At 46.5% G+C, this 15,558-nt stretch overlaps 1 protein-coding gene across 1 annotated transcript in view; it reads right to left on the bottom strand.

Annotated features, from left to right (window-relative positions):
- Positions 1-6,443: 6,443 nt before the first annotated feature.
- AKAP10 (A-kinase anchoring protein 10) overlaps positions 6,444-15,558 on the bottom strand; it is an 81,064-nt gene continuing 71,949 nt past the window's right edge. Inside the window, exon 15 of the mRNA XM_045778326.2 lies at positions 6,444-13,780. Within this exon, the coding sequence (XP_045634282.1) occupies positions 13,775-13,780 (6 nt within the window). The 3' untranslated portion in view covers positions 6,444-13,774. The remainder of the gene's footprint in view (positions 13,781-15,558) is intronic.

Raw genomic sequence — 15,558 nt, 5'->3', positions numbered from 1 at the left:
CAACATACACAAATTTCATAGAGACTTTCTTTCTTTCTTTCTTTCTTTCTTTCTTTCTTTCTTTCTTTCTTTCTTTCTTTCTTTCTTTCTTTCTTTCTTTCTTTCTTTCTTTCTTTCTTTCTCTTTCTTTCTTTCTTTCTTTCTTTCTCTTTCTTTCTTTCTTTCTTTCTTTCTCTTTCTTTCTTTTCTTTCTTTCTTTCTTTCTTTCTTTCTTTCTTTCTTTCTTTCTTCTCTTTCTTTCTTTCTTTCTTTCTTTCTTTCTTTCTTTCTTTCTTTCTTTCTTTCCTTCTTTCTTTCCTTCTTTCTTTTTTCTTTCTTTTTTAAAGATTCTATTTATTTATTTGACAGAGACAGCCAGCGAGAGAGGGAACACAAGCAGGGGGAGTGGGAGAGGAAGAAGCAGGCTCCTAGGAAGGAGCCTGATGTGGGGCTCGATCCCAGAACGCTGGGATCACGCCCTGAGCCGAAGGCAGACGCTTAACGACTGTGCCACCCAGGCACCCCTCAGAGAGATTTTCTTATCCCAAACCCCCTAACTAACTGATCAGTCCCTCCTCATAATCCAAGTGTCCTTCTTTCTGCCCACGGGTCCTGTCCCCGTGTTTAATAAAAGCACCTTTTGCACCGTGAGACTTTCTCAAGAATTCTCTCTTGAGGTCACACTCAATGACCCTGCATCAGCATGGATGCACCAGGAGATATTCAATCACCCTCCGCCGTTGGACAATCGGTGTTCCCTGTCGTGTGTGTGTGTGTGTGTGTGTGTGTGTGTGTGTGTGTGTGTGCGTGTGCATATATTTGCCACTATAAACTATGTTACATTACATCTATACTTTATGTATCAAGGCTTTTACTTCTTGGAATAGATTGCCAGGAATGGGATTGCTAGGTCTAAGGACATATGAACGTTTTTCGTTTTAAAGATTTTATTTATTTGAGAGAAGGCAGAGAGAGACAGCATGAGAGCAGAGGGAGAGGGAGAAGCCGACTCCCCGCTGAGCAGGGAGCCTGACGTGGGAATCGATCCCAGAACCCTGGGATCCTGACCTGAGCCACCCAGATGCCCCAGATATATGAATCTTTAACTGTAATGGATTTTTCCAGACTGCTTTCCTAAAATCAAACCACAGCTCCCATTTCTTTCTTTTCTTTTTTTTTTTTTTAAAGATTTTATTTATTTATTCGACAGAGACAGAGACAGCCAGCGAGAGAGGGAACACAAGCAGGGGGAGTGGGAGAGGAAGAAGCAGGCTCCTAGTGGAGGAGCCTGATGTGGGGCTTGATCCCAGAATGCCGGGATCACGCCCTGAGCCGAAGGCAGACGCTTAACCGCTGTGCCACCCAGGTGCCCCCACAGCTCCCATTTCTACCTCTTTAATGTTTTCCACTGTCGTGGCAATAAAATGATGTTTTGTTTTTCTCTCATGTGGTTTTTCCTAGAAACTAAGGAGTCTGCACGTCTTCTCGTATACTTGTGGACCATTTGGACTTGCTTTTTTGGTGATTTAATATGTGGCGATGTGTCAAAGCTCTTCCTAGAACTATATGATACACATGTGTGCGCGCACACACACACACACACACACTTTGTCATTTGCCTTGAAAATATTGTTTTTCCAAATCTGTAATTTATGTATTGGTTTAGTTTATGGTGTCCCTCAAAACACATTTTTAATTTTCAAACATGTATTCCCCTCCCCCCCTGCCCCCATCTTCTGGCTTTCCCGTGTGAGTTAAGAAGTGTTTTTTTTTGTTTGTTTTTTGCATTTGATTTTTAAATCCATCTGAAATTGATCTTTGCCTAAGGTAAAAAACGAAAATTTAACAACTTGCTCTTATTAAATAAGGCACCTCTGTTTTGTGGTGTCTCTGTCATTGCTTCCACCTGCTGTGTCGGGCCCAGGATGACCAGGACGGAGGCGCGCATAACCGACGTTTTGTAGGATGGCTACGTGGAGAGAGGGTTGGCTCTGAGAGTCAAAGTTCAAAACCAGCACAATGGCTCACAGTAGGCTTGTCTTTCAGGCAAGATGTCTTAGGGGTGCCTGGCTGGCTCAGTGGGTAGAGCATGTGACTTTTGATGTCGGGGTTGTGAGTTCGAGCCCCACCTTGGGTGTGGAGATTACTTAAAAAAATAAAATCTTAAAAAAAAATGTCTTAGAGGGAAAAATATGACTCCCAAGACCATAAAGTTGAGGATATCTGAAGAAAGCCTGTGCCAATCAGAAAGGGGCTCGGAACCTTGGAAGAATAAAAAGGTAGAATCAAGGAGACAGTGGAGGGAGAGGGGTTATTGTCGAGATTTCCGTTGCCTTGATGTGGGTGATTGTTTCCAGTGCCATTGCCCTGTACCATTGCCCTGTACCATGACCTTGGCTCTGATTCCAGCTCGCTCCGTATCTCTGAAGATCTGGCTTCTCACGTGGCTTTGCGGTGGTGAGCACGTCCCGATCTTTGGACACAGCATTCTAGCTCACATATTCATTCATTCAAGGATTTATGAGTGAACCAAACTGACAAGGTGTCTACCCTCAGGAAGCTTATTCTCTGGTGGGGGAAGCAGACCATAAGTAGGATCAATAGAATAGGAGGTTAGCTAGCGATAGGGACGAAGGAAAAAACAAAATCTGGGAAGGGAGGTAGGAAATATGGAGGGAGGGATACGATTTTAAAGAAGACAACTGAGAATGGCTCCACTGAGAAGGTGATAGCTGAGTAAAGACTTGAAGGGAGGGAGAGTGTGATCCATGCACGTACTCAGAGGGAGAGCATCCCAAGTGCAGAAGCCCTGAGGCAGGAGCATGCCTGTAGCCCAGAGTGGCTCGAGCTGGTGAACCAGAGGGAGGGTGATCGGACATGACGTCACAGAATCAACAGGACAGATGCTATAGGGTGTCACAGGTCATTGTAAGGACTCTGGCTTTTCCCCTGGGTCAGATCGGAAGACTTGTAAGGTTTTAAACAAAAGAACAACATCATCGCAGCAAAATTGAGCAGAAAAGTGTCTCCAGGGGCGCCTGGGTGGCACAGCAGTTAAGCGTTTGCCTTCGTCTCAGGGCGTGGTCCTGGCATTCTGGGATCGAGCCCCACATCAGGCTCCTCTGCTAGGAACCTGCTTCTTCCTCTCCCACTCCCCCCGCTTGTGTTCCCTCTCTCGCTGGCTGTCTCTCTCTGTCAAATAAATAAATAAAATCTTAAAAAAAAAAAAAAAAGAAAATTGTCTCCACCACTAGAAGAACGGGTAATTAATGACATAATCACTCTGTACTATAAATGTATCAAATCGACATGCTGTGCCCCTTAGACTTACACATGTTATATGCCAACTATGTCTCAATTTTAAAAATGGAGCAGAGGGGTGCCTGGGTGACTCAGTCAGTTAAGCGTCTGCCTTTGCCTCAGGTCATGATCCCGGGGTCCTGGAATGGAGCCCTGTATCGGGTTCCCTGCTCAGCCGGGAGCCTTCTTCTCTCTCTGCCCCTCCCCTGCCTGGCTCCTGCTCTCTCTTTCTCTCTCTGTCTGAAAAAAAAATAAATAAAATCTTCAAAAAAAAATGGAGCAGAAAGTACAGAGATTTTGCACATACACCTCATTTCTACATGTGCACATCCTCCCCAACTGTCCATGTCCAGCACGAGAGTAGGATATTTGGTACAACTGATAAGCCTGCATCGACACACATTACTCAGAGCCCGTAGTTTACATTCGGGTTCACTCCTGGTGGGGCACACTGTGTGGGTTTGCACAAACATCAAAGCTGAGGAAAGTTCCCCTCTGTTCCTGGTTTGCACGAATGGGTGTTGGATTTTGCCCAATGCTCTTTCCGGTTTACTTTTTAACAGTTGAGCTTTTTCTAATAAATCAATAAATTGGTCCTCTGGTGTCTGTTTCTGTGTCACAGCCTCAGGGAACTGGATTGATGTGACCTGCTCCTGAGAGAATCTCTCAGCCTGACCTTTGGATGCTCGTGAAATCGGGGCTGTGTGAATTTTCTGGAGGAGGCCCCCCTCGTAAAGCCGTAGAGAGGACAGCAGGGCTTCCAGCTTCTCCCGATGTCCCCTGCTCGCCGTCAAAGCAGTGCTGAGGGCTAACCTCAGGCCCACAGCCTCCCGAGCTTCCTTCCCGAGAGGCCTGGCATGTCAGCGCTGCGGCCGACCTCAGGCAATGCACAGGAGACTGCTTTGGGCCCTGCGGTCGGGACAGAACGTTCACTTCCTCCCGAGTTGGGGAAAGACATCAGATCAGCAGTTCTCACCACAGCAGCGAGAGGAGAAGGAAAACTCCCTTTTCCAGGCCTGGCAACCACACAACCCCAGTAAATCCTCATGACCAGAGGCGCCTCTAACGAGGAACCAAAGGCCTGCACGATCTGGACTATGCAAGCAGCCTCGGAAGTAAGATGATCGCAGAGGGTCTTTCTTTGTAATAATCTAAAGAAACCCAGCTCTTCACCCTCTTCTTCATAATACGTCCTCAGGACCTTTTGATGGCATTGCTGGAGGTTTCTCGAATCAGTGGACTTCTCGCTCCTGCCACCACTTGTCTCAGGCTTTTTCAACTCATTTCATCTCTGCAACCCTTCACGCTCTATTGGTTTATCCTGTGCTTCCAGTGACTCTCTTCCCTATGTGTGGTTCTGCACATCACGCATTTGTCATTTGGGAAACCTTGGTTCATCGGATTATGCGGATCTTCCAAATGTTGACACATCTCATCAGACAGTATCTAAAAAAAAAAAAAAATCACATCTGTTAATCTTCTTGCAATGAAAAGGTCTTGTAAGAATGGGAAGCTCTCCAGCTCACGGTGGTGAGGACCGGTGCTCCAAAATTCGAAATTTTGCTGGAAAACTCGCATTTTATCCTTGGCAATAAATACTGTCAGTGTTTTCTTCTCAAAGCCATAGGCTTACTTCGTTCGTTTTCGAGAAGACGTCTTTTAAAGGGCCAGGTCTGAACAGCCGGTTAGTCAGCTGTCGTTCACAGTAGCCGGTGACAACAGTGGCTGGTTCTGCTAACAGCCCTAACAATTGCATAAGTGCTTTCCTGGGGCCGCCGTCATATTCGCTGTGCAGAAGTGCTTTATCCGTCCTTCCCGTTTTGTCCCCCAAGATATTAAAAAACATGTATTTGAGGGTTGAGATTTAATAAAATTAAGAATTGTTTCTGCTTCACCAAGGACATTCTTACGGGAAACTGGCTTTTTTTTTTTTTTTTTTTTTTTTTTTTTAGGACAGGTGCATGATGGTGCAGAATATAATGACCGCTGGTCCACTTCCGTGTCATTGTCCAGATTCCTGTTAAGATGTAGGAAGTTTCACCCACCATTTAAAGATTTTATTTATTTATTTGACACAGAGAAAGAGAGAGAGGGAGAGCACAAGCAGGGGGAGCAGGAGAGGGAGAAGCAGCCTCCCCGCTGAGCAGGGAGTCTGATGCGGGGCTTGATCCCAGGACCCCAGGATCATGACCTGAGCCGAAGGCAGTTGCTTAACCAACTGAGCCACCCAGATGTCCACCTCCCCCCACTTTTTTTAATGGAATAAACTTTTGATTGTTTTTGCATTGTCAGTACAAAATACTCACCTGATGGAAAAGGCACTTAATGTCTTAGTATGATTATGATAAATAATTTTGATGATGCAGACCTTGTGAAAGGGTCTCAGGGCAGTCAGACACTTGAGTCAGACCTTAGGAATTGCTAGAGTCGTACAAGAAAATGACATCTCAACACCAGCCTCTTGCCAGGAGCAGGTAGCGGGGACCCCTTCAGCCCCTAAGGCATAGAAAGGCTTAGTTCTGATTCTGGGTAGATGGGCCTGGAAGGCCATTAGCCAGGCCTCATTTAAAGCAAGCAAGTTTTGTGGGTTTTTTTTCCCCCTCCAGCATCTCCTGGGCCATGCTCTGTGGATCAACCCCAGCCCTTCCCTGGGAAGAGCTCACTCACATCTGGCGAAGCAGACCTGTGCAGAACCAGCCCTCCAAGACGCCATATTGGATGCTGTGTGGGGACGTGCTCCGGGAACTCAGACAGACTGGGCACCAGGGAAGGTTCTGGATAAAAGGCAGAGGAGGAAGTGAGAAGCACTTTGGAGGCGAGAAGGACTTCTCCAGGCAGAGCGTGGGGGAGGACATTTTAAACTGTAGGCATTGCTTGAGCAAAGGCACAGGCTCAGAGGTGTGAAAGCCCACTGAAGAAAGGGTGCAAAGAGTATGGCTTAAAGTCTAGCGTTCCAAGATCTAGGTGGCTAGATCGGCCAGGGTGTTAAATGCTACATAGGGAGCTTGGACTTTATTCAGCAGCAACAGGGAGTTCATCAATGATACAGGAGATTTTATATTTAAGGCAAATCCCTATTTTCCTAATGAAAACATTTTCTTAAAATTAAGGGATCAACCTGGATAAATTCAAACTTCTAGGAATGTCGATGAAATAGTCAGATGTCGAATTATAGTATCTAATTTATTTTGTTACACATGCGTATTTAAAATAACATTATATACAATAATACGTAAGTACAAAATATTGCTTTCCCCCCATTCTTACATGTCAAGTAACAATTCTATTCAAAGTCTCTACATGCATCTTAGATGTCACCGTCTTCATCATATCCAGAGCCACTTTCTTCAAGTATATATCCTTCAATCGCATCTCAGTGGTCTGAGATGCAGCATTTTAAGATACGAGTCTGATACTGCCATTGGAAAGTCTGATCCAAGTCACCGCGTTAGGACAGTTCTCCCTCCATCCCCAACTTACCATGTAGGTGAAAGTTTATAATCCTTACAAACAAAAGTATGCACTTATTGCTTTTGAAGTTGCTCTTTGAAAGGCTGGTTTACAAAACCTAACTCTTGTAACAGTGAGGGCATGCCCCCGGAACGATTACGAAGTTTCTTCCCACCCCGCTTTTCACCCATCCCAGTAGAAGGAGTCTATAGTGGTTCTTGCGTCGGTCGGTTGTGTGGCGGGCTAAAATGTGAGCGGGGACCAGAGGCAGAGAAGTTGCAGATGACAAGACCTAGTTATGGGTGTGACTGAAGCGAAATACATTCTTGAGAACGAAGAAGGCCAAAGAGTTCTAAGGAGAGTTGCTGGGTAGATCGTTATCATCATGGACAGTGAAGTGCCTTGGGGGTGGCAATGAAGGAGTGAGAAAGATAGCTGGGCGTGTCCCGGAGCCGGGCAGGGGGCAGAGATGAGGACAGCCGCCCCACGTAGCAACGGAGGACGTGGAACAAGGATATGGAAAGAGCATCGGCCAGCAGTGGGCAGTCCTGCCAATATGCCGATATGAAGTCCTGGTCCAGTTGCAGGGGGGGAGGGTGGGGAGGAGTGTCGGGCCGGGAAGAAAGGGTATTTTGAGGAAAGAGATCCATGCGGAATGGACACGCTCTGGAGGAAGACTGAGATGATCAGGAAGTCTGTGACTCGCAAAGAGGGGTCCACCCAGACTGCCCCCAACAGGTTCTTCGTGCTCTCCCGTAACACTCATCGCATCAATCGTCATTGTTTTCTAGACTGCAAGGAGGGCGCGCACTATGTGTGTTCTGGGGACTGCTGTACCCCCAGTGACTAGAAGAGCCATATAATAAGTCCCCAGGAAATACGTGCTGAAGAAAGAAACGGGGAGGAGGGAGATGAAGCGGGGCAGAAAGGAAGAACAAGTTACCACTGTCCTATGGGAGGGACTGGAAAAGGAGGACAGCAAGGGAGACAGGTCAAGAACGGCATAGTCCAGACCTCAGAGGGCAGCTGGCATCAAGGAGCTGGGGGACATACTGGAAGGAAATGGACCAGACAGGGATTGCACCAAAGATTCCACTGGGGCCTCGGGTGTGATCCCAACAGCCCAAGGCTCAGCCCTGGAGGAACATTATCAGGTGCACTGTCCCTGGCAAAGGCACAGGGCATGGAGAGGGGGACAAGGGGGGGAGGGAGCCCGTGGGGCTGAGACTAGACCATGGCTTCTTCCAAGCCGTACCCCAGGGGGAGACACTTGCCTCTATGGTCTCAGACCGGCTCAGTGACTAAGACAGTGGGATGGTGTTTGGGTGTTCCTGGCATTAACATCTGAATACTAATAAAGGATATATGTGCTTGTTTGGGCGACTCACGAGTAATAAGCCTCAAATTCCATTTCTGTGTGGCACGGGCATTTCCGATAAAAGGGAATGAAAACATTCAGTTCCCAATTTACAGGAACGATTTGAAGGCAGTGATTCTCGAAAGTCTGGGCTCCGGAGCTGCAAGAGCATCACCTGGAGATGTGTTAAAAAGGCAAATTCTCAGCCCTTACCCCGGACCGACTAAATCAGAAATGGGGTTAGGCCGAGAAATGCACGGTTTAACAAGTTCTCCAGGGGATCCTGATGCATGTGGAAGTTTGCGAACCACTGCTTTGGAGCAAGGGATGGATGGAGTGTTTTAAAGCCACAGTCCCCCTTTCCGGAAAGCTTCCGCATCTGCTGTATGAGTCTTGAGCGAGTACCCACAAGCGGCACAATGCGGGAAGAGCCGATGGCGATTTACGACAGAGCAGAGAGGTGGGGAAGAGGGCCGGTTCACTGCCTGGACCGGCCTCCGCGGCCTCCGCAGCCTCAGCCTCCCTCACACGAGGGGAGAGCAGGTACTTACCTTCCAGTGCACGGTGTTAAGTACTCAGTGCTGTTGCTTATTGTCGTTATCATGAAAGCAGAACTCAGAAAAGAGCCCATCACCTCACGGAATCAGCTCAATGCCTAGCTCGGCTCTTCCAAGGCCGGGATTTCGTCTCACGCGCAGGGAACTTTACACCACTAGCCTTCTCGTTTCTGGTTTCTGAGAATTCACATTTCCCGAAGCTCTGCAGAGAGCCCCTGGGGGCTCAGACGGAGCCTTTGGCCTCTTCTGAGCCTACCTCACTCAGACAGATTTGCGTGATGGCCTCAGACATCAAGGTGCTGCCCCTCGTCAACCAGGTGTTCAACACCTGAGTGTTCTAGTCTTGCAGGGAGTAAATGGAAGAATGGCGCGGCGGCCAGTCCTCAAGGGGCGGGTGCTCTCGGAAGAGCGAGCCCTTCTTAGGCCCCTTCTACTCTGTGGGTCTCCTTTATGGGTCAGGAAAGCCTAGTGACCCCCTGCAGGTCTCTGTAAGGAAAGGGTGTTCAATCATCGGCTCAAAAGGCTATCTTGAGTCAAAAAACACCAGCAATTATAGAGGGAGCGTCCGACGCCTATCCCCTCCTCAGTAGAATGGGAGCTCCGGGTGGCCCAGAAGTTTATTTCCCGTGTCCCTGCACTGTAAACGGAGCCCGGCCCTCGCAGGCATTACAAATACTTCGGAAACGGCAAACATTTGCTAAACCAGTGGCTCTGTCATTAGAAGGAACAGAAGGTTGCTCTCTGTCAAGAGGAGGAGACCGAAGGTCTGGGTGGAGCCCGCTGGGTTCTGGTGAGCACGCCAGGTCGGGCCCGCCGCTCAGAGCTCCGCACCGCGTGGAGGCCCACGGCGCTGTTTAGCTGGGGCCTTTCCACGAGGCGCATGGCGGGCAGGACTCTTACTGCGACAGGCCGGCTGGGGATCTTTTAGGGGTGAGCCTGAAGGCACATTCAAGATGGGGGACTCAGATACCTGAAGTCGGGAAATGCCAGTCCCCAAAATCCTATTTGCTCCTTGGCAATTCCCAGGTCCCTCTGAGCTGAACTTGAGCCCGCTTTTTCTAGGCACCCTGCCTGCCCACCACAGGCCCCGAGGGCCCAGCTGCCCCAGCCTGTGCTCACGAATACAGGGTCCAACTCAGCGGCCGTAGTGTCGGTGCCTCAGCGGTGCCTGGCGGAGGGGCACCAGCACCCCTGGGCAAGAGGCTCTATTATTCCAGGTGAGTTCGGACACTCGCATTGTACCGGAGCAGGCGGTTTGAGGGGCACAGGCTGAGGAAATATTTGGTTGCATAAAGCTACTAAGGCAGAAATACTCACTACCCCACGTGACAGGCAAGCAGATGAACTTCCTCCTCCCTGAGCAGGAATGTCCTCTAGGCTTTTGCTCATACGGATCCTTCCAAGAGTCGCCACGCCGTGGCCATTTCCACCTGTCCCAAAGCCCTACAGCACCATAGTTCTTACTCCTAGCCATTCCCGACCCTGCCCCAGCAGGCCTCGTAAGTGCCCACAGTGCTTATCTGTGAGGGGCCTCATAAGCTAAGTATTAGCATGGGTCTCCTAAGTTGGAACCTGGAGCGTTTTGCTGGGATTTCCTCCCGCTTATGGTTCAGCCAAAGGCCAGATGTCTTGTCTAGTCCATATAAATGGTCAGCATGAACCTATTTTGTAATAATCACGGCCCCCATTGGTAGAAATGCCCTCTATTTCTGGGTTCATTACAGTTGCTAAAAGCGGGGATGGTGTTTATCCTTTAGAAGGATGTTGGGAAGCATGAAAAGGTCCTGGTCCAGAAGGCCTGAGTTCTAACCATGACTATCCCACAGTAGGCTAAGGACCTGTGCCTGAGTAACTCCTCCCTATAAAAATGAGGAAGTGTCTTTTAGCTCCATTAGTTGAGGATTCCATTTTGAGAGAATTCACAAAATGACCAAAGGTTTACTAAAGAAAAATTCTCCTGAATGTAGGGGTATTTTGCAAACACGCTGAGGACGCATGATCAGGAGTTTATTAGAACAGTCTGGTAGTACTTTAGTCAAGGTCCTTTTGGTTGCAGGTAATAAAAAGTCACTTTAGACTGATTTTTGAAAACCCAAGACGCATTCTAAGGATACCTGAGAGATGAACAGAGTCCACAGGAAGGATGGAGAATCAGATCCAGAAACCCATGAAGTAAGTAGCTGATCTGATTTGCTCGCACTCCTGTTCCTCTATTTCTACTTCTAAACCTCTCTGCTTGTCCATGTAGTACGGCCCACGGGTCCTGACTTTCTAAGGGCCCCACACAAGCTGCAAACCGAGAGGGTCTCTCTCCTTCCCCTTGCAAAATTCTTAAGAAAAAGAACTGTCTTGGGCCTGTTTGGATCAGAAGTTCGATCATCTGGTCTCATCAACTGGTGTGTGGGGGAGGGGAGAAGAGGGAAAGGTCACTGGGTACACGGACATGGTCCCCTCTCCTGCTGGCAGGAGAGCAGGGTCAGTGTGAGTCAGGCGGGTGCCCCCAAACAGTGTCAGTAGAGAGAGAGAGAGAGTGAGAGAGAGAGAGAGGTCAGCTGCTTCAGCAGGTGCTTACCTACTGGTACGTAAGACAACAAAGAGGTCTGTAATTGTCTACAATTCAGAGTGACCTTCCCCTCCAAGTTCCTACTGAACTCATCACAGCTCCAGAAATGCGCATTACTACATTTCCTAAAGCTCTACTGAATACTGAAACCCAAGTTGAAATGGTTACAAAAAGTTGCTCCCTGTTTTATTGCTCTTTGCTGGACTTGGTTGACATTTGCTTTTTACTCTCATCAAATCTTACAGGAGTGATGAAGACATGGCAAGTTACAAAAGGTCCCTCTCTTGCACGAACACCTTTTCTAACAGTTTCTAACATGACGTCAACAACATGATAAAGACGGATGTTCAACGGATTCCTCGAGCCTGTGAAAGTCCTGCCGAGGCATTGTATTTTGTGGGCGCACCGCACAGAGCCTGGAACGCAGTGGTGCTCAATGTCAGACTGAATCCAATTCCAATTGTAATGTAAGTACAAGGATCTACTTCTGATCAAATATGAAATCCAGCTAATAATTTCGGGCCACCATCTGCTTCTGTGTCCCACAGCAGGTGGGGCAGAAGAAAGTAACCAAGTCTCCAACTTGCTATTCTTCTCTTTATAAGAACCTAATGACTACTGACATCTCCAGCTCAGAAGCACAAAATGTATACAAAGAAATTACTATATATTAACTGAAAGCACGAGTTTAAATAGCCTAGAGTCTTACAGAAGTTGTTATCCCAAAACATGCAGAGGCAGCAAGAGTCACCCCAAAGCCACATTTTATTCTATGACCTTTATATTGCTTTTCTGTTACTTAAAGGTTGAAGCAAAGTGAAAGGATGGAAATACTTTGTTAAAAGAACAAAATGAGTTAATCACAGCAAATACACTGAATAAAACCTCAGGTCTATGCCATACACTCCAAACACAAGGCTAAGTCCAGGAGTGGCTCATGTCTGGGTTTTCGTAAAGCAAACGGAAATATTTGGAAGAATCAACACATTTCAGTAGAAGAGCCATAAGTGCCCTGAAAGCAGAAAGCTGACACAATTTTAAATATAATTCATATATATATATATTTTTAAAATCAAACACAATTAAATAGAATATGGTTTAAGTACATGAATACTTTGCTTTAGAAGAATAACAGAGGTGGTACATGGTACCAAAAACTTATACACAGCCTTTTTGCTTCTTCTGTTGATGAAACAGTGTGCCCTATACAGTCAAATATTGCAATGGAATAAATTCTCTATTCATTCAGGACTTTCTCAAGGACAGAGGTGATTAATAATTATATATTTATATATATATATATATTTCTTTTTTTTTCTTTTTTTCTTTTTTGCAAAGTCTGAGCAAAAGCAGTAACACCTAAGAGAACGTTCTCTCCCCCTCAGTCACGTGCCCTGAAGCAGCATCGGCACTGCCTGGCCAGTGGAGTGTGCTCGCCAGCGGGGCGGCCCTGCTGACGGCAGCGAGGTCCAGACCCAGCAGCTGACCAAGTGCAAGTGCAGTGAGGGAATCTCCCGCTCTCCTAAAGACACAAAGAACAAAGGCCACCAGCTGCACACTTCCCAACTCACAGCAAAGAAACGGGAGGCGTCAGGGCTGAGTGCTTATCCGGCCCGCCCCAACCCTTGCTTGCCAATCTTATTAAAAAAAAAAAAAAAAAAAAAAAAGAATGGAAAAACAAAACAAATACCACACAATCTGGGAATAAACACTTCGTCCAAGGTATCACAGGGGGAAACTGGAGTGATTGGTACTCTTCCTTCTTTTCCACATGTATTCTGAAGGGAAAGTTAAGTAACTTGGAGCAGAGTATTCGAGAAGAGCTAGTCTTCATGCTCAAAGTAAAGGAGACTCATCTTTTTGTTAGCAGGGGAGGCTGGTTTTCAGTATACTGCATCTCAGGAGCAATTAAAATGTGAAAATTGCATATTGTCACCAAAGGGAAGGACAATGTCACTGAGACTTGACCTGTCAGCCAGCTTCCTTCCCAGTTAATGCCTCTGTGAAGGAAGACTGCCAGGGAGCCCTCGCCCCACTCCGCTGAAGGAAAACAATCCGCTAGCACCGCACTGCCACTCTGAGCTGCCTGGCTCTCGGAGGGGCTGACTCACCTGTTTGTTTAGGAGGCCAAAGCAAAGCACTTCCGGTACCTGCTTTGGGGTTCTTGTAGGGATGGGCCAGCGCTACAGAATGTGCATCAAACATCAGCTCTACGCTTGTCTGCCTCCCACAGTATGTGGTCCCTGTCTATTCCAGTGGACTAAAACTCTTTCATAAATGGGTTATTGCCATTGGAAAGCTATGAATTTTCTAGTAATGTAAACAATACCACTTTGTCTCTTTATGACTTTCACTGTGTGAACATCACGTGCGGCAAATGTGTCTGCATGTCACTCTGCTTCTGATGGAAGTCTAGGATTGTCCGCCATTCTTCCTTGGGAACAACAGTGATAATCAGTGAAAAGAAATACAGTGCTTTGTTTTCATTGGCTGTGTTGAAGAATCCAACCAAAGGAAAATAGTTCTCTTATTTTTCAAAAGCAGATTTCCTTTATCTCAGGTCTTGAGTCATAGCTGGAAAAAAAAAAAGAAAGAAAAAGGTGAGGTACATTTTTAAAACCGTGACGTGACGTATTATCATTACAGATTAAGAAGGGAACCAACACTTAGTGTTTACTACACACCAGCACTTCTGAGGGTCAGGATCTGACTACAATCTTGAGGTAAAATGCTATAATCATCTTCATTTACATATGAATGAAAAGAAGCTTTAAAAAGGTCAAGCAACTCATCCTAAGGTTACATAACAAGGACTGGCACTCAGATCTGCTGTTATCGGTCCGCAGTAGATAGGAGAACAAAATGTCTACTCTTTGACAGAGTGATTCCGCTTCTAGGAATTAACCATAGAGCATACTCATTAGAGAGGGCAAAGATTTATATACACACACATTCATTATTGTTTGTAACAGGGGAAAAACCCACAATAACTTAGATGACAATCCACAGGGGACTCATTAAATCAGGCCAGCCGTACGTAACACAAAATACTCTACCACCTTTAGAGTACCTCACACCAGGTTCCCGAGGCGGAGACCCCTTTACTCACAACACTGGGGAGGAAACAAACACCGTGGGGGACAAGCTCCTTGGGACATATACACATGAAACAATTCAGAAATGACGCGAGGTAGTTGATGTTAAATGCCAAGTACGTTCTATAGACAAGCATAAAGTAGGACATTCAAAGCAGAGAGGCTTCAACATAGGCTGGAGAGGCTGCGTCTTCTTTCATGGAAGTAGGATGTGTTATGTTCAAATAATCACGGAATGAGTATCAGAAGGGGATCTTAGGAGACTATCTTGTCCAGTTTCTCTGATCCACTGAGGAGGAAATAAGACTTGGAAACGTAAAGTAACTTTCAAAAGGTCACATATGTTCACGAAAAGTGGAACGAACAAGTTCTGTTTAGCCTAGCACTTTTTCCACACCAGGACACCGCCGATCCCTAAGGACGGGCAGGACAGGTATCTTAGCGAGCCAAAGAGAAGGGCTGGCAAGCTTAAAAAACAAAATACAGCAAAACATATCTGTATATCCTAAAAATAAAAGGCACATCATAATAAAATCTGAACACACAACTCAAATGAAAAGCCTTAAGTTTAAATACCTGCTATCTAAAATGGTGCCTAAAAGGACATTTTCATATTGTTAAACATTTGATCCTCAAAGATAACGGGGAATCACAACTTCATATACCTTTATCTTGCTCTTTGCTATTTTAGGTTTGTCTGAGCCAGTGAGGATAAACATAGATAAAAATTATCACCCTTACACAGAAAAGAGGATAGAATCTGCGAGAGTGAACAGAGCTTTGGTGTGAATCAGTGCAGTGCAAAGTTCAAAATTAAACCAAGCTCTGGCAATGACAGTTCTGAGAGTAAACAGCTGGCGAAGAAAGGGGGATGCTGGGCCTTGATATACGCGCAAGCCCTCCGAACTACTGTGGGTTATGTGGGATGTCATCTGAACATATTTAATTCCGATTCCCAATTTTTGCTAATGTAAATAACAGAGGAGTCGTTTAATGCCTTCAGAAGGAACATGAGCAGAAATTCTCCAACTGCATGAAGTCTCTGTGAATCAACTCAAGTTAGAGAAAGTAAAACTGCTGAAGAAACTGGGACCATCTGGCTTGAAGAGAGGACTGGGTGTGTGGGGGGGTACGCTACGTGGGGGCCTCAACTCTCTGCAGGCTACCTGCGTGGCTCACGCACACACAGCAGGAACCAGCTGGTGAAGCTATAGAGAAACCGAGTATTCGCTTGTGGATGTTCTGGATACAACTCCT

The sequence above is a fragment of the Ursus americanus genome, chromosome 14, assembly GCF_024610735.1.
Source record: "Ursus americanus isolate L20-20 chromosome 14, mUrsAme1.1.p, whole genome shotgun sequence".
Lineage (NCBI taxonomy): Eukaryota > Metazoa > Chordata > Mammalia > Carnivora > Ursidae > Ursus > Ursus americanus.
Note: the sequence above shows the minus strand (reverse complement) of the source record. Positions and strands in the feature narration are given on the sequence as shown.